We start from the raw sequence: 18,622 nt of genomic DNA, 5'->3' as shown, positions 1-18,622 counted from the left end.
CAGATAGTTGTAATTCTAGTGTATGTGGTGAAAACTTTAAAAATGTACTCTCTTAGGGCCAGGCCAGTGGCATAGCGGTTAAGTTCGCACGTTCCGCTTCAGCGGCCAAGGTTGGTTGGTTCAGGTCCCGGGTGTGGACCTACGCATCACTTGTCAAGCCATGCTGTGGCAAGTGTCCCACATATAAAATAGAGGAAGTTGGGCATGGATTTTAGCTCAGGGCCAGCCTTCCTCAGCAAAAAGAGGAGAACTGGCAGCAGATGTTAGCTCAGGGCTAACCTTCCTCAGAAAAAAAATAGTAATAATAAATAAATAAATAAAAATCTACTATCTTAGCAACTTCCAAATACGCAGTACTGTACTGTTAACTGTAGTCCCCGACCTGTACGCTATATCCCCAGGACTTGCTTTTCTTCTAACTGGAAGTTTGTACCCTATGACCACTTTCACCCATTTCTCCCACTCCCCACCCCGACCCCTGGCAACCACCAATCTGTTTTCTGTTTCTATGAGTTTAGTTTTTTAAGATTCCACATATAAGTGAGATCATATAGTATTTGTCTTTCTTTGTGTGACTTATTTCCCTTAGTATAATGTTCTCTGGGTTCATCTATGTTGTCACAAATGGCAAGATTTCCTTCTCTTTTATGGCTAAATAATATTCCACGCACAAACACCACATTTTCATTGTGCATTCCCACCAGCAGTGCACAGGGTTCCATTTTCTCTGCATCCTCACCAGCGCTTGTTTTTGCTTCTCTTTTTGATAATAGTCATTCTAACAGGTGTGAGGTGATAGCTCATTGTGGCTTTGATTTGCATTTCCCTGATGATTAGTGATGTTGAGCACCTTTTCATGAACTTGTTGGCCATTTGAATATCTTCTTGAGAAAAATGTCTATTCAGGTCTTTTTCCCATTTTTTAAATGAGGTGTTTTTTTGCTATTGAGTTGTATGTGTTCCTTATACATTTTGGATATTAAGCCCTTATCAGATATGTGGTTTGCAAATATTTTCTCCCATTCCGTAGGTTGCTTTTTCATTTTACTGATCATTTCCTTCGCTGTGCAGAGCTTTTTAGTTTGATATAGACAACATGCTTTGCATAGGCCGTATACGTAACTGAACTATTCCCCAGTTGAAGACACATATATTGTCTGAAGCATTTTGGCTGTTAGAGACGTGGCTGTGATGAGCATCTCTGCATATGGTTTTTGCACACTTCTCTGATTATTTTCCTAGGTCAGAGTCCTAGAAATAGAATTACTGGATCAGAGAATATGAACTTTAAGGCCCTGTTGCCAAACAGCTTTCCAAAATGTAGCATTTACAGCCCGCCATCAAGCATACATAACTCCTGAAACCCAGCTAAGACTTGATGTGCACATTAGGTGACTGAGCACATTTTAGTGATATAAGCTGTGGTCCCAGTCATTTCTCTTGGCTTCAGTGGCCTACCAGAATCACTTGTTTTTGTGTAATCCAGGTATGACTGGAAGATGATCTTTATCCTCCAAATAGCATCTGGAGAAATGAGCTATCAGAGCTCATAAACCCATGCTGAGTCTTGCATGAGTATCTTCAAAACACCAGGGATTCTTTTAAGCTCCTCAAAAGGTCTTCTGACCCATGTGCATTTTGTAAAAGTACATGACCGGAAATGGAAGCACCTACCAAGAAAGTCTGTGCAACCCCCGTAGAAGTGTTCCTTAGAGCATGTTCCTTAGAACACTGCTTCCCACACTGGCAAGCTGTTTCAGAATTACCTGGAGCATTTACCAAAAAATCAGATTCCTGGGCCCTACCGCAGGTCTAGCCACTTAGAATCTCCGAGTGTGGGGCCTGGGAATCTGCCTTTTTCCCCTCTCCCAGGGTAGTTCTGATGTGCAGGTAGCTGGTGAGCCCCTGCCTTTAGAACACTGGCCCCACGGGGTGTTTACTGGGGCCACTCACCTTCGAGCAACGGGACTCAACAAAGATAAATAGGGCTCTAAATCAGGACTCTTCTTTGGTTACAAGTTACAGAAACCTAAGTCAACCAGTTTTTGGTTCACGGAATTCCAAGTCCAGAGGTAGAGCTGATATCCTCTATAACCTAATCCAGGCCCTCAAACTGTGTCACCAAGAGGCATCCTCCTCCCTGGGCCTCACATTCCTCTGTGTTGCCTTCCTTCTCAGTGAGTCTCCCAGCTTCTGCCAGCGCACACAACCCCAGAGGCAGGAGCTGCCTTCTCCCCAGAGCCCCGGCCACTGCCCCCAACCTCCTCATCACTGCCGTGGGGGCATGCTTGCTCAGGTTGGCCAGGGCTGGACCCTCCCTCCACCTGGAGTCTGATGCAGATCGGCCACCTTGACCATGAGTACTCTGAGCCAGGAGGAGTGGCCTCCAGATGGAATTCTGCATAGGAAAAACACGAGTCCACTATTCAGAGGCTTTAAAAGCTTCCTGGACATTAGGGATCTCAAAGTGAGGGTTATGACACACAGTAGAGCATTTCCAAACTGGGTTGATTATGGAAACCTTTTTCTCATTTCATTCAGAAATGTAGCCTTGGACCTCTTACTTGGTTTCCACTTCCACTGCATATCGTCTTCATTATTGTCATCTTCTCCTATTTTTTAGCCATTTATCTTAAACTAATATCTATCTTCTCAGGCTGGCTAGCATAATGCCTGGCACTTCCACATCAAGGAGGGGGAAGAAAGCGTATGTTGGTGGGAAGTGCAGGGACTCGGGATCTGGCTGACCCAGGTGCGATTCCTAGCCGCTCACTCAGCAAGTCATTTCAACTATAGTCTGAGTTCCGGTGTGCTCATCTTAAGCTGAGGCTGGAAACGGCTCTGACCTCAGAGTTGTCACAAGGACTAAAGCACAGCAGTTGGTCCATCGAGTGCCCTGCCCAGCATCACACAGAGTAGGTACTTACTCAATGGAGCTCTTCTTCTAACTTTAGCATTTCCTGTCAAAATGGCGTGTTCTTTTTAAGAGATTAGCCCTTCTTTTACTTATTTCTAACTTTTTATCTTGGAAAATTCCAAACATGCACAAAAGTAGAAAACATAGCATAATGAACTTTGTATACCCATCAGTCAATTTCAACAATGATCAACTCCTGTTATATCCAGACCGACCAACTTTCTCCCCACTCCACGGGTTATTTTGAAGCAAGTCCCAGGCACGCTCACTTCCTGGGGAGGCCCTTGGGACTGAGATGCCCTTTCTCAGTAATCCAGCCAGGGAGAGGGGCCCTCCTCCACAATGCCACAGAGATCCGTTGCTACCTGCAGATGTCTGAGGTTCACATGCACATGAGAGTCACCCAGATGCCATCATGGGCCATACATCTCACATTTCCTGTGAGTATTCAGGCGCCTCTCTGATGGCCGCAGATCCAAGCCAGTCTGCTAGAGAGGCAGAGCCGTGCCACGTGTAGCGGCTGAGCACAGGCTCCCGGGTCAGGTGGCTCTGGGTTTGAATCCTGACTGTAAACACTTGCCAGCCGTGGGACTTGGTCAAGTTTCTGAACCTCTCCAAGTCTCAGTTCCCTCATCTATAAAATGGGGAAAATAGTATTACCCACCTCCTGGAATTATTGCGAAGATTAAATGAGTATCTATTTAGTATGGGATGTGGCACATGTAAACGTTTGAAAAATATCATCCAATATTATCGTCTCTGGATGTGTGATTATAAAAGGCCTTTAGGTGGATGTTTCTCTGACCTCATGGTTCTTTGTTCACAATTCTCTTTCTAAAAATCAGTTTATTTTCTGGATTCATCTATTAAAAGTGATTTAGGTAAATGACCGAAAATCATCAAACTGCTGTCAGTCTTCTCCTTCGGGATTCTTGATGTTAAACCCTGGGCTCATATACACGTGTCCTTCTCTGCAGTCTCACTTTGTTGATAGGGGATTCTGGGAGTTTAGCCTTTGTGACATCACCCACCTGCCATACAAAGTGCTAAAGAAAGGGAGGGACCAGTCTCGTTCTGCTTCCTGCAGAGGTAAGGAAGTGTAATCGCTGGAGGCTCATTCCGTTATCCTCTCACCGGTGAGAAATGACAAAGCTTAACAGCCTATCAAATGAGCAAAAGGTACGCCGAGAAAATGTTAGTCTGCAACAAATGTTATAAGGTGACGGTGAGCGTTGTTTACAAATATAAACACAAAAATAAATAAAAATGATTATTGTAAGGTTTTTTCTGGCTGTTGTACGTCTCCCCCCACTGCTGAGAAAGGGGGTTTCAGTGCCCCACTCAATGTCGTCTTAAATCCTTTGACTCGAGGGTTTTTAATCCACTTAGAAAAATATGTTTGCTCTCTGGAGATGTTTTCTGAAAGCCCCTGGTCCAGATGTGGCCACATCAGCGTGCAAACACTGTTATTGGTGAGTTCGTTTATATCTGAAGCTGCACAGGGAGAACTTTTGATCTCTTGTTTTCATGTCAGATTTATAGCGATTTTAATAAAAGTGTTTCCAGGGCTTTGAAACTTTTAAACCCAGGCTTTGTCGTGGTTAATGAAACATTTCCTATTAAGATGCAGCTGTTCCCGTCCCCCAAGAAGTTGCATGAAGAAGCGTGCCTAGCTAATAGAGTATTTTAACACTTGGTTACGTAAAAGCCTCAGACACAGATTCAAACCAGCCCCCCAAAGGCTGTATGTTATTTGTATTTTTCTTTCGTCATTGTAACTGCCTTGGGGATTTGAATCTACTCAGTGTGGTAAATTGAAGCCAAATGATATAGGATTTAACCCTCCCGAAAGAACCCCTAACAGCTCCCATCCTCCGTCGTTTGCAGAGCGCTGTACTTGGGCAGAGCACAGCCGAAGTGTGGTCGGGATAGGCTGCTCTAACAAACCTTCATTTTTTTTAAGTGAAAGATTTGTAATGTTTATAATTTTATAGAAGGAACCAAAACTTAAGTGTCCCAGTTTCTATAGCTGATTGTCCTCTATCTTCATAAATGGTTTTTCCTCTGGGACTTTGGAATATCATGTTGGGGTGGGGCCCACGTGTCACACGTGTTCCCTGGTCACTGGTGGTTCCATTTCTGTTTAGCCTGCAGAGCATTTATAACCTTGACAGGTTTTTGCCATGAATTAGCAGTGGTGCAACCACTTAGTTCTGTAAATGTGAGGCTAATCTTGGCGGAGAGGTCTGTGCCTGGTTAGTGCCCACATCGTGGACACTCAGCAAATGCTGGTCAAATAAGAGACTGAGTGAATGCTGCGCATTGATTATATTTGACTTCACAGTGAGGAAAATGAAATCCTTGATGTTATTATTTGATCTCAGAGTAATTTACAGTAGCCCTAAAGTGTTTAGTAATTTTAGGAGCTTTGGCATTGTTTAGGAGTATTTAAATGTGCCTGTCTTTGGACCCAGCAAATCTGCTTTTAGGAGTGTATCCTCCAGGAAAGCTCACACAAGTATACACAGTGATGTACATATGGAAGAGACAATTACTACAGCATGGTTTATAATGGTGGAAAAATACAGCAACTCTAATGTCCATTGAAAGGAGATGGGGTCAATAAAATGAGGCACACCTGTACCTAGGAGGCATTAAAGTGAAATTGACCTGTTTTTTGACTCAGAAAGAATGTGCAGAATTTGTCGCTAAATGCCAAAAGGCAAGTTGGAAAACAGTGTGTAAAGCATGGTCTCATTTCTGTAATAATACTATATATAAATGTGTGTGTGCCTCGCTAAACTCTGAAAGGACATGTTCTAAACCCTTAATGCCATTGATTTCTGAGGGATGGGATTTGGAGAACTTATACTTTCCACACATAATCCCATAGTGGCTTGGGCCTCTGGTACCAGCTGGAACCTGGCCCTGGTCCCTGCCAGTCAGTTTGGGGGCAGCGCTGGGGGCTTGTGCTATCCTGACCTGGGGGCTCCCACGTGTGCGTGTGTAGACTCTGTCCACCCCACGTCATCCCAGACCTGACACTCAGCCCCTGCTCAGTTTCCACAAAAACAGAAGGCCCATTCACACAAGACAGCTTTGTTGAAAATTTGGGAATCACCAGAAAAGGTCACAGATAACCGCACTTCACAGCAGTTTACCTAAAACTGCTTATTGAACCTTGTTCTCATTCCTGATGACCCCTCCCTGGGGGCTTCCTTGCCTGCATTCACCCCACACAGCACTTGGCCCTCTGCTCCCTCCTTTCTCCTGGAGTGCCCCAGGACGCCATGTTCTTCTCCCTCTGCTAGCCAGGCAGCTCTTCTTAGCTTGATTTCCAAACCTGCAAGACAAGCCCATGTAGAGGGTCTGTTAATGAGGAAACTCCCCACTTAGTGACATCCACCTCCCTAGAAGACGGTTGTGGTTATATATTGAGGAGGGGGCTTCGTACATACGTTTCTGTAGTATTTAATTTTTCTTAACTACAAGCATGTAGCTTGTGTTGCTTTTGTATTCAGAACAAAACCCAGAAAGATAAACAAACAAATCCTCCCAAAGCCCTGTGTGCTAATCTCTGTGGCTAAATCATGGTCCCAGCTGGGTTGGAGGGACCGTGGCCAAGTGGTTGAGCCTCCCCCATATGGGGAGGAGAAATCTGAGCCAAGGATCATGGGCACAGTTTCTGCTCTGATAAAGACCTCATGGGAATTTGGAAATTTGCACTTTGAAGAGAGGCCCTCAGTACGTTGCATTTGCTCTGGAACATAAATATCGGGAGGTATTTCCATCCTGATGGGAAGAGACATGGCCCACTGTTCCAGGAGGCCTTCCTGGTCACCTGAGAGCCCGCAGGCAGGGCCTCCCTGCAGAGAGATCAGGGCACCACAAGGCGACTTCTGTTTTTCACGCTTAACGCATTTAAAGAAATAAATCCCAAATTGCCATGCGGACACTAACAAAGAATGCCGGTGGTGACAATGCTGTCACACCACCACCACCACCAGCACCAAAGCATGGCCCTTCTCTCCTGGGCTCCCTCTGCTGCCTGAGTCCCGAGTCCCGTGCTAACCCCCTGTCCTGTCTCCTCACGACAAGGCCATGCTTCCATCCCTTCTGTTTTACAGACGGGCAAAAGGAGGCTTGGCGAGGTGAAGCTTGCACAGTCACTCAGCCGCCGAGGGCAGAGCCGGGGTCTGTACCCCCACTGGCTGACCCCAGACCCCTAGTTCTGTTTCTGCGTGGGCATCTTAGCACAAACAAGGGAGAAACTCTAAAAGTCGGGACATTAAACAGTGGGTATTGCTGAGGGATGGCGAGTTACAGGGCATTTTATTCTTCTTCTCTGTATCTCTATTGTTTGAATTTTTATGACAAGCATGTATTAATCTTTACTGGTTTTATGAATATGAAAGGATAGATCATGGTGATGGTGGGAAATATATTTTTTAAAGTACTGTTATTTGCTTTGTTCCTTGCCTTTGCTGTGGCTTCACCTCCATATTATTTTTCTTTTTAACTTTATTGATATATATATATCACATACCATACAGTTCACCCATTTAAAGTATACAGCTCAATGGCTTTTAGTATATTCACAGAGTTGTGCAGCCGTCACCACTGTCTAATCCCAGAGCATGTTCATTACCCTAAAAAGAAGCCCCATACGCATTAGCAGGCACTCCCCATTCCCCTCCCCCAGCCCCTGGCAACCACCAATCTACTTCCTGTCTCTATGAATTTGCCTATTCTGGACATTTCACATAAATGGAATCATGCAATCTGTGGTCTTTTGTGTCTGGCTTCTTCAGTGTTTTCAAGGTGCATCCGTGTTGTAGCATGAATCAGTGCTTCATTCCTTTTTATAGCTGAATAATATTCTATTTGTTCATGTGGATATGCCACATTTTATTTTTCCGTTCATCAACTGATGGACATTTGGGTTGTTTCCACATTTTAACTGTTATGAATAATACTGCTATGAATATTCGTGTACACGTTTTTGTGTAGAGGTTTGTTTTAATTTCTCTTGTGTATATACCTAGGAGTAGAATTGCTGTGTCAAATGGTAACTCCATGTTTAACCATTTGAGGAACTGTCAAATTGTTTGCCATCCACACTATTTCTTTCTTTCTTTTTTGCTGAGGAAGATTCACCTGAACTAGCATCTGTGCCGATCTTCGTCTGTTTTGTATGTGGGTCACTGTCACAGCATGACTGACGAGTAGTGTAGGTCTGCGCCTGGGAACTGAACCAGGGCCGCTGAAGCAAAGTGCGCCAAACTCAACCACTTGGCCAGGGGGCTGGCCCCCATCCATACTATTTCTTGACTTAAACCAGGACCCATCTGGTGCTTCTGGGTGCAGCCGAAGGCAGGATCAGGATTTCAGAGAGCTGTGGGCACTTAACTAACAAACCCTCGATTGTGGTTTTGGGACAAGGTGAAGGACTTGTCATTCAGATTTCAAAACCTTTAAAAACATTCGCTCTGGCGGAGAAGAGTCCCTGCAGGTGTCTGAGGCCTGGGCTCTGATGACGGCTGTGTGAGGGTCACCGTTAAGGGCCCTGTGACTGGGTGGTGGTATCGTTTCCGAGTCACCCGCCACAGACAGCAGGAAGAGAGCACTGGGGCTGAGCACTAAGGGCTGGCCTTCCCCTGTGCCGGCGCCAGCAGGCGGGACCTGACCGTGGCGTGTCCTGCTCCTGGAGAAGGAGGCAGCTCCGTCCAGATATAGATGCCGGAGGAGGCGGGGGGCTGCTGCGAGTCAGGGAGCGATGCACAAATAGCAGAGGGGTCCCCAGATGTGACCAGGCGGCAAGGAGAGGGTGTGAGGCGAAGACGAGGCACTGTGACAAACGACTGTCTCCTCATTTGTTGAGGAGATTCGAGAGAGTGCTGTGCTTTGGGAGGGAGCGTAAGATGGAGGGAGAGTCCTCCAGTCTGCGAGTCTGTGAAACTATCACAAAAAATCATAGCCCACACCGGGAACCTGTTTATAAAAAAGAGGAATGGCCTCAGTTCAAATGTATCATGTTCCTCTCCTTTGAACAGGGAGGTTATAAAACTTAATTATAAAACATAATTCTATGGCCATCAATGGCTTCCTGAGGCTGACAGCAGTATCACAAGCCCAAAGGTCTGTGGGGTGAATAATACAGAGGCTAAAGTCAAGTCATCCTGGGCAAGGGGAGTCAGCCCACCAGGAACAGGCCACCCTCATGTCTCGGGGCCTGGACAATAGTGCCAGCACAGGCCCAGGTGGCCTTTTGTCTAAATGTTTAAAAGTGATAAATCAAGTGACAGGCTGTTGAGTAAACACCCTACCTTGACAGTTCTACTTTAACACAAGCTGGTGCAAACGTAGAATTCGGGGATTCCTCTGAGTTTTGCATTTGGCGGGCAGCATGGGGAGAGCCAAGCTGGCAACTACCTACTTGTCTTCCTGCCCCTGGCTCCATCCTTGGCCACCCTTCAGGCCTCTGGGGGCACACTAGGGGCACAGCTTACTCTCAGAGACGACTTCAGGAGGACACCCCACAGACCCCAGAGGTGGGCCTGGGTGATTTGGAAGAGAGGATCCTGGGGTTCAGGGCACCCAGAGTGTGATGTAGGCACGGGGGAGCACATATCTCTAAAGGGGACACTTTCTTCTCAGCTCCATCTGACTCTTACCATGTGGACATGCAGGCCTACCATCACCAGACTTCTCTGATTTTTCAAGAGAGGTTTGAAATCCAGGTTTCCATATGAAATCTCCTAATTTTTAAAGCACCAAATGAACCAAACAAAGCACATCTGCAGATTTAGCCCTGGGACCACCAGTTTGTATCCTCTGACCTGCAGATAGCATGCAGGTCCAAGGCCCTGGATGCCTTAACCAAGCCTTAACCCTCCAGCTGTCCTTCTTAAGACTTCTCAACACAAATGGAAGGTGTGGCATGCAGAATTTTTGTTGTTAGTGCTGTTGAGTCAATTCTGACTCCTAGCGACCCTGTGAACAGCAGAGCAGGACCCTGCCGGGTCTTTTTGCACCATCCTCTCACCCTCTGTCGCCATGTCAGACAATGCTCTGCTCTGTTCATAGTTTTTTCATGGCCAGTGTTTTCGGAAGTGGGTGGCCAGGTCCTTCTTCCTAGTCTGTCTGAGTCTGGAGGCTCCGCTGAAACCTGTCCACCGTGGGTGACCATGATGGTATTTGAAATACTGGTACCCTAGCTTTCAGTATCATGCAGCTACCACAGTATGACAAGTGACAGACCAAGTGGTGTGGTTTCCTGACTGGGAAACAAACCTGGCCTGGGGCAGTGAGAGTGCTGGATCTTAAGCACTAGACCACCAGGGCTGGCTGGCATGCAGAATAATGGTCCCCAAAACATCTCTGTCCCAATCCCTGAAACTTGTGAATACATTACCTTACACGGCAAAAAGGCTTTTGCAAGTATAATTAAATTAAGGATCTTGAGGTGAGATTATCCTGGATTATCTGGGAGAGCCAATGTAATCACAAAGGTCTTTATAAGAGGGAGACAAGAGGGTCAGAGTCAGAGGAAGAGATATGATAAGGGAAGAAAAGGTCAAAGAGAATGGTGAGATGGCTGGCTTTATACAGGAAAGGGGCCACGAGCCAAGGAGTGATGGCAGCCTCTAGAAGCTGGAAGGGGAAAGGAAATGGCTTCTCCACGAGATCTCCCAGAAGAGGAATGCAGCCCTACTGACAGCTTGACTTTGGCCCTTAAAACCCATTTCGGACCTCTGACCTTGAGAACTGTAAGACAGTTTGTGTGCTTTAAGCCACTGAGTGTGTATTCATTGTTACAGCACAGACATTAGGAGACTAATACAGAAGGGGCCTGGGGGAGAGTGTCGCAGGCCCCCTCCCTTGTGCCCCTCCTCACACTTGTTTCCCAGCCTGCAGTGCCTTCCCCTCACCTCCTTCTGGCTGGGTCCTTGGTGGCTGTCCTCCAGGGCTACCTAGCTGAGTGTTCCTGCAGCCCTTGATGTTGATCTGCACTTTGACACGGACTCTCTTAGAGCCATGGCATCCAATTGGGTTAAAATCACTTTGAGAGCACTTAAAAAATATTAATATCTGGGCCCACCCCCAATCAGTTGAACCTAGGGGTGGAGCCTGGGCGTGGACAGGCTTTAAAAGCCTCCGGGTGTTTCTCATGGACAGTCAGAGCTGAGAACCTCAGTAATGGAGCCTTCATATTCTCTCACTCTCTTGTGTGTGTATGCTGTCTCTTGGATGTCTTTTCACAGGGCCCAGACCAGTGCCTGGCACTGAGTAGGCCTTTAATAAATGTTTGCTGACTGACTAACTGAGACTGTGCGTAGAGCACAGGGCTCTTCTAGTAATAATTAAGTGACTTGCGTTTCATTCACTTAGCACTAAACCAAATGCTCAGTAACTACTAGTATATTGAACCAAATTACCTACGGCAGTAAGTGGTTATTCTAAATAAGCCTTCTATGAGTTTTCAGAGAAATTCTTCCATGGTCTCACTTGTGCCTGCATTGTTTGTTTCATTCATTCCATCACTCATTCATTCAGTAAACACTTCTGTGGGCACCTACGACGTGCCAGGCTGTGAACGAAGCTGTGAGGAAATGGAGATGAACACTATTGCTGCAACTTGATGGAGGAGACAGGTGTGGGCCCAAAGAATTATTGCGTGTACCACAGCTGCCACCCACTGTTACTCTCTAGTGACAATCATAAGCCTGGTGCTGATTCTTTTGGGCACGAGTATCACCTTCGTGAACACTGTAGTCTAAGAGCAGGGGTTCTCAAAGCTGTGGCCCCAAGACCAGCAGCATTGGCCTCACCTGGGGACTTGTAAGAAATACAGATTCCCAGCCCCCATCTCCCACACTCACTGAGTCAGAAACATCTGTCTGTGCTTTAACAAGCCTTCCTGGTCATTTTGAGGCCTGACAAAGTTCGAGAACTCCTGCCTTAAAGCCACGCTTTTCAACCTTGGCCACACATTCAGATCCCCTGGGGAGCTTTTAAAAAATATGACTGCTCATACTCCACCCCAGACCAATTAAGTCAGGATCTCCGGGAATGGGGCCTGGGCCTCAGAATGTTCAAAGCTCCCCGGGTGAATCAGATGAACCACCGCCTTGGCAGGCGACAGGCCAGTGTGAGGAGGCCAATAAACGGCCCCGCTGAAGCCAACCGGCGTGCCCTGGGCAGGGCGGCAGGGGCTCCCACTGCCCCCGAGTCGGCTTCGCAGGGGGCCCTGGGAATGCTCTCCACGTCTGCACCTCCATCTCCGATGGTTCCTCTCCCAAGCATGAACTTTGTTTAGACGTGTAGCAGAACCTGCTTTTTCAGCTAACACTTGCAAAGTAGGCTCAGAAAAGAAGTGTCAGTGATGCTGAAGCTGCCAACTCTGTGCTTGTTGAGCAGTCATTCTTGATCAGTCATTCCGGAAAAGAGAGGAAGAGGTGAATCACCTACAGAGTGGTTTGTGCTGAGAATGTTCCCTGAGATCCGTGGAACGCTCTGGGTATGAGTAACTCCAGGCACTTGTGGATTCCTTCCTGTCATCTTTGGTTTAGTGTTCTATTTCTGAAGTGAGTTATACCATACGTTACATTTATAATTTACATATATCAGTTATGTGATAATTTATGTAATTATAAATTATAATTTATAATTATATATATGGTAATTAGCAAGGGCATAGAAAGTCTAATAATCACCAGACCAGTACGCCTGTTGAGTGCTTACTGTGTATGAGGCATTACACTGAGCACTTTACACAGATTGTCACAACAAGCTTCAGAACAGTTCAGTGCTATGTTTTATCATGTTACTGCCTTTTTCAAGATGAGGAAACTGAGGATAAGGAATGTGAAGTTACTCACCCGAGGTCACGCAGAAAATGGCAGAGCCAGGATTTGAACCCAGGTTTATCATCAAAGGTCATAGTTTTAGCCCCAGTCTCCACTGGCTCATAGTGAGTAGTAGCACATGTATATACTACTATTAAAATTATATAGTACAACATGTAAATAAAGGGCTACTGGACAGTGTTTTCTTTATACATATAATTATACGTAACATGCAATTGTATATAATATAAACTCAATGAATGCTAAACATGAAAATGTTACCATTTAAAGCTACTTATATAGTATCAAGTACAGTTCATTTGCATCTGTCACCAATGATATTGTGTCTAAAGACCATTTCTGGAATGTTGCATTGGGAATATATGGCTTCTTTGAAAATACTAGGTGATTACTGAGATACAATACTAGAGGAAAAAAGCAGAGTACAAAAGTGTTTATATGTATGATACCAATTTTGCAAAAAAAACCCCACATATATTTTATATGCATGGGGAAAAATGGAAAGAAAGTGCGCCAGATCTTTCACAGAAATTATGATTGGATGTTTGGACTACAAGAGGTTTTTAGTTTCTTCTTGATACTCAGGGCCAGACCAAGACACTAGAGTGCCCCAAACAAGCTGATATTTGGCATTGCTTCAAACTGTCCTCGTTCAATTTTTGTTCTATGTTTATTTAGTGGACAGGGAGGCACTGGTTACCTATTGACACATATTGTGTACGAATATAGATTCATTTCCTGATTTAGTCCTGCAGACCAAGGTAGAATTCATGTTCTGGGGAAAAAATTATTTCACATTTTTCTGTGGCTTTTGTTCTCTCTATTTGTAAAATTCCAAACCCCACAATCACTGGGAGACATATTAGTTTAAAGTGTAGATACTAAAATAAACTAGTCATTTCCAACCCTTTGCCAGGCATAATTCAGGTTTCTGAATTTCAGCTGACTGCAACATGCATGGTAAAAAAGCACTGCACAGACAGGCTGATGGCATCAAGGAGTGGTTTTGTTTGTTTTTATATTGTATTTCTCTCTTCCTTGCGTTTTGCCAGTAACATAAGGAGCCTCATGTGAAGACCTGCCTTAACTCGCACCACATTAACATTTGCATCCATAGACATGTCAGCACTCTTTGCTCACTCTAGAAAATTTGGAAAATACACAAAGAATGACTTTCCAAATCAGGAAGCAGTCTCACAGAATGAATTGAGACTTGTTCCTTTTTCTTCTGTTTTTTGGAAAATTTGTGGAGAATTGGTATTCTTCCGTAAATATTTGGTAGAATTCACCAGTGAAGCCATCTGGTCCTTGGCTTTTCCTTGTGGAAGTTTTAAAATTACTAATTCAATCTCTTTCCTCGTTACAGATTAATTCAGATTTTCTATTTCTTCTTGAGTCAGTTTTGGTCATTTGCATCTTTCCAGGAATTTGCCCATTTCATCTAAGTTATCTGATTGGTTGGCATACGGTTGCTCATACTCTTTTATTTCTGTAAGTTCAGTCTTGGTGTCCCCTCTTTCATTGCTGATTTTAGTAATTTGAGTCTTTTTCTCATTTTTTCTTGGTTAGTCTAGTAAAGATTTGTCAATTTTGTTGATCTTTTCAATGAATGATGGCTTGTTAGGTGTTCATTTTTTAAATTATACCACATAAGTTATGTATATTTTACATATAATGATTTGTATTTATAAAATATTGCAGAATAAAAATGGAAAAGAAAGAAAGGAAAGAAGAATCATGGTGCAGTTAATTGTCTTAAGAAAGCTACTAGGGCCACAGATCCTATCTTTGAGTTTCACACTGAATTGTTTTCTTATTCATATAAACTAATTTCTAAATTCTTGAGAATTCTATCTTTTGAATGAAACTAGTATCTGCTCCAGAAGGCGAGGAAGTAGTTGATTCACTGTGAGATATTTAGGTGAAAAGTGATAAAATGAAACAGTGTTCGTGCTAGAGCTGACAGTACTGACAGTTGGACAATATATGAGAGTTGCCGTAAAAAGTACCACAAACTGGGCTGCTTAAAACAGCAGAAATTCACTCTCTCACAGCAGTCTGAAGTCAAGGTGTCCGCAGGGCCATGCTCTCTGTGAAACCCATAGGGAAGAATCCTTCCTTGCCTCCTCTAGCTTCTGGTGGTTGCCAGCACTCCTTGGCGTTCCTTGGCTTAACCTGTATCACTCCAATCTCGGCCTCCATCAGCACTCGGCCGTCTTCTCCCTGTGTGTTCTCTCCTCTTTATAAGGACACCAGGACGTCATACTGGATTAAAGGCCTACCCTATTCCAGTATGACCTCATCTTAACTAGTTACGTCTGCCGCGACTCTATTTCTAAATAAGGTCACATTCTGAGGTACTAGGGGTTAGGGCTTCAATGTATCTTTCCTGGGGATACAATCAACTCGTCACAGCCATGTTCTAAGCTAATGTGAACATTCATCTCTCCAATTTTTTTTCTGCTTCTTCTCCCCAAATCCCCCCTGTACATAGTTGTCTATTTTAGTTGTGGGTCCTTCTAGTTGTGGCATGTGGGGTGCCGCCTCAGCATGGTCCAATGAACGGAGCCATGTCCGTGCCAGGATCCGAACCGGCAAAACCTGGGCCGCCAAAGCGGAGCAGGTGAATTTAACCACTCGGCCACAGGGCTGGCCCCTGTCTCTCCAATTTTTAAAAGTAAAAATTGTTACTCTCCAATTTTTAAAAGTATACCAAAGTGTCTTTTCTGCTTACCATGGTCCTTTTTTTTAACCTCTTCCCTAGATTGAAGATATGTTTAACGAAATCAAATTTGGTGAATATGTGGACACTGGAAAGCTAATTGACAAAATCAACTTACCAGATTTCCTCAAAGTTTACCTTAATCACAGGCCACCTTTCGGTAACACTATGAGTGGCATCCAACGGAGCTTTAACATTCTGGGTTTTACCAATTCAAATGGAAAAAAGGCTATTCGAAGAGAGGATTTCCTGAAACTGCTTCTAACTAAAGGTAAATACATAAATAGGAATATCGTGTACCATCCTTGGGCCATTCCCGTTGGAGAGACCCGAGTTTGGGGAGACAGACCCCCTGACATCCTGAAGTTGACAGGGCTTCAGCCGTGAGGGATGTCACTTACTGACTCGCACAGCTGGCAAGGGTGGCATAATGGCAAAGGATGCTGACCTGGGAACCGGAAGAATGCGACTTATGTCTCAATTCCTGAAACTGCAAGATTCAGTGTCCTCACTTGTAAACTGGGAATAAAAGGGCCAGCCATCCATCTCACAGGGCTGTTATGAGAGTGGGATGTGTTTGTGAAATAAAACCACACCAAAGTAAGATTTTTCATTTTTATCTACTATTTTCCTCATTATTTTGTGTGAGGAAGTCAAGTAGGCTTTCTCTCTAGGTGATCATTTTATCTTAGTCAAACTGGTGGTTCTAATGTGAGGGAGTTTGAAATGAAGACAAACGCTGTCATTATCAGAAAGTTGTCCTGTTTCTCCATACAAACCCCCATATATTTCCCCTGTTTGGAGTACTATTTTTAACACCATATAAGGAACTGTATATGTTTGACAGTAATATGGGACTCTCTAGATTGTTTTTGTGTCTCAAGCAAAGGAAAGAGTGGAATAATTCTCTTGAAGACCTCAGAATGGTGACACTAAGCTCTGACATTGTGCTTAGTGCCAGGAGCTGAACGGCCACTTCTTTGCTTTCCGACACCCAGGTGAGCACATGACGGAAGAGGAGATGTCCGATTGCTTCGCTTCGCTGTTTGGACTGAACCCTGAGGGGTGGAAATCCGAGCCTGCAGCCTCCTCTGTCAAAGGTACCGTGGCCGGCTCTGTCTGGGCATGCAGCCGTGGCTCGCTAATTTGTTGTAGACTTAAGTGCATTTATTTCTTCTGACTGGTGCAAGCCACTCTCCTTAATACCGTGCACACAACAAAGCGAGTCTGTTGGGAACCCAACATGAATAAGTTATGAAAAGACCAGTGAGCGGTGGTTCTGTCTGAGAGATGAAAGCTTTTGTTCCCGTGCTCTGTCCGTCCTTTGTGTCTTCTGGCCTTGTTTTTCCCTTTATTCCACTGACTTGGTCTTCATCTTCCCGGCTTGGCTGGGTGAATATTGGCCACTGGGAGAGGATACAGTTCAGAAGCTGTTTCAGAAGAAGAGGTATTATCGAGAGAGACTTGAATAAGGAGAGGGCAGTGACTTGGTAAGCTGCACAAGCCTGACTTCAAGCTGCCAGAACTTTAAAGTTTTTAAAGATCATCCACCTCTCCTTTCCTGCCTGAGGAGTTCCCACCTCCTTCTTTCAGTTCACTAGAGGGAGGAAAATGGATCTGAAGTTAGGGTTGTGAATTTAAGCTCAGGAGGAACCAATCCAAACGGCTCTCCTGGGTCTGCTTGTGTGGAATGTCTCCACTGACGAGCCCGGGATGCTGCCCCACTGCCCCTATGGTGGGCGAGTCACCACCATTACGGAGACTGGAGTCAGGAGCGGAGATTCCTCACCAGGCTTTCTTCTCCCTCTCCTTTCATTGTCCATTTTCAATTTCAAATTAAACAAACTTCCTAAACTCGGACAATTCTAGACTCCAGTGTCTGATGGGTCATTTCCAATAAGCAAGCTCCCCTACCTCACTCCTTGTGCTCCTGGGCTCTCAGGATGTAACTTTCCCAATTGTTACATGTTTATGTGTGTTCTTAGGCATCTCGAAACAGTAGCATCAACGATACCCTGCAGTTGGGGCTTTCCAGTGAAGTTGCAGAGATCTGGGGAACCGTGCTCCAAACCATAAAGGATTTTAACCCGTTTCCACCCAGGGGTTTTCAGGGAATCAAAGCCAAACCACAGCACAGAGCACCTCTCACTTTTTAGTATCGCTTCCATGTATTTTTGGAAAACACTTCTGAGTTAGAAACCTAATCATTATGAAGGCATTTGTTTTCTTTTTTTGTTTGGCTAGGTTCAGAAATCTGCTTTGAAGAAGAACTTCCAGACGAAATCACTGCAGAAATATTCACGACTGAAATTCTTGGCTTAACTGTCTCAGAAGATTTCAGACAAGATCCCGTGGTCGGTACAGTCATAAGGAATGTTTGACGCGCACAGGACTCTGTGTGTGTGTGTTTTTTCCCCAAGAGGCACTGCTTTTCCCACATTTTCCTGTCCCCACTCTAATCTTGAGAACATTTAGACATTAAAAGCAAATTTCTATTAAGCCATGGAATTCACAAAGTTGGCCATTCTACTGTTTCTCAAATAGAAAAGTGGGTGGAGGCAAGAAGAACGCTGGCAGCTGGGTGTCAGTGGTGGCTAGGTACCCTGGCCTGTCTTCACTCCCAGTCTCAGGCAGCGCCACCCGGGGGGGTTGAACAGGACATGGGGGTCACATGGTCCTTCGGGGCAGAGAGAGCCTCAGCCAGCAGCAGGCCTTCCTCATGACACGTGTGGCCTTATTCCCTTCCCCTCAAGTGCCACCTGAACCCTTAGCCTAATGTGGGTCCCCCCTGCCTACTGTTGGGCTGCGGTGGGGGTGCTGGGCGCTCTGGGCTTGTTAGAGTCCCTAATTGCACCTTCTTATCAGCAAAACACCCAAGCAGTTGTGTGTGGCCGTTATGAAGAGCATCGCTGGCCATGCTTAACCCCGGTGGCAACTGCCAGAGAGAATGCAAAAAGCACCCCCAGAGCCCGTGGGTGCTGCACCTGGACCAGAAACCACACAGCCAGCCCCACGGGGCAGAACTCAGCAGCTAAAGTCTGTGAGCCCCCCTCCCGCGCACACACACACAGACACACGTGCTTGATCCACCGCCTCCCGCTCCGCTGGCCTTCA

The 18,622-nt window shown here is 45.3% G+C and overlaps 1 protein-coding gene across 8 annotated transcripts in view; it reads left to right on the top strand.

The window, feature by feature from the left end:
- Nucleotides 1-18,007, top strand: part of CFAP251 (cilia and flagella associated protein 251) — a 61,837-nt gene extending 43,830 nt beyond the window's left edge. For all 8 annotated transcript variants that reach the window (XR_011505317.1, XR_011505316.1, XM_044775928.2 and 5 more), the window contains 3 exons: nt 15,551-15,779; nt 16,507-16,608; nt 17,753-18,007. Coding sequence is in view for 6 of the 8 variants with exons in the window: in XM_044775928.2 (XP_044631863.2) it covers nt 15,551-15,779; nt 16,507-16,608; nt 17,753-17,889 (468 nt within the window). In the remaining 2 variants the exon portion in view is untranslated. The remainder of the gene's footprint in view (nt 1-15,550; nt 15,780-16,506; nt 16,609-17,752) is intronic.
- The last annotated feature ends 615 nt before the right edge of the window (nt 18,008-18,622 follow it).

The sequence above is a fragment of the Equus asinus genome, chromosome 8, assembly GCF_041296235.1.
Source record: "Equus asinus isolate D_3611 breed Donkey chromosome 8, EquAss-T2T_v2, whole genome shotgun sequence".
NCBI lineage: Eukaryota > Metazoa > Chordata > Mammalia > Perissodactyla > Equidae > Equus > Equus asinus.
The sequence above is the reverse complement of the archived record's forward strand: the minus strand, read 5'-3'. Positions and strand labels throughout refer to the sequence as shown.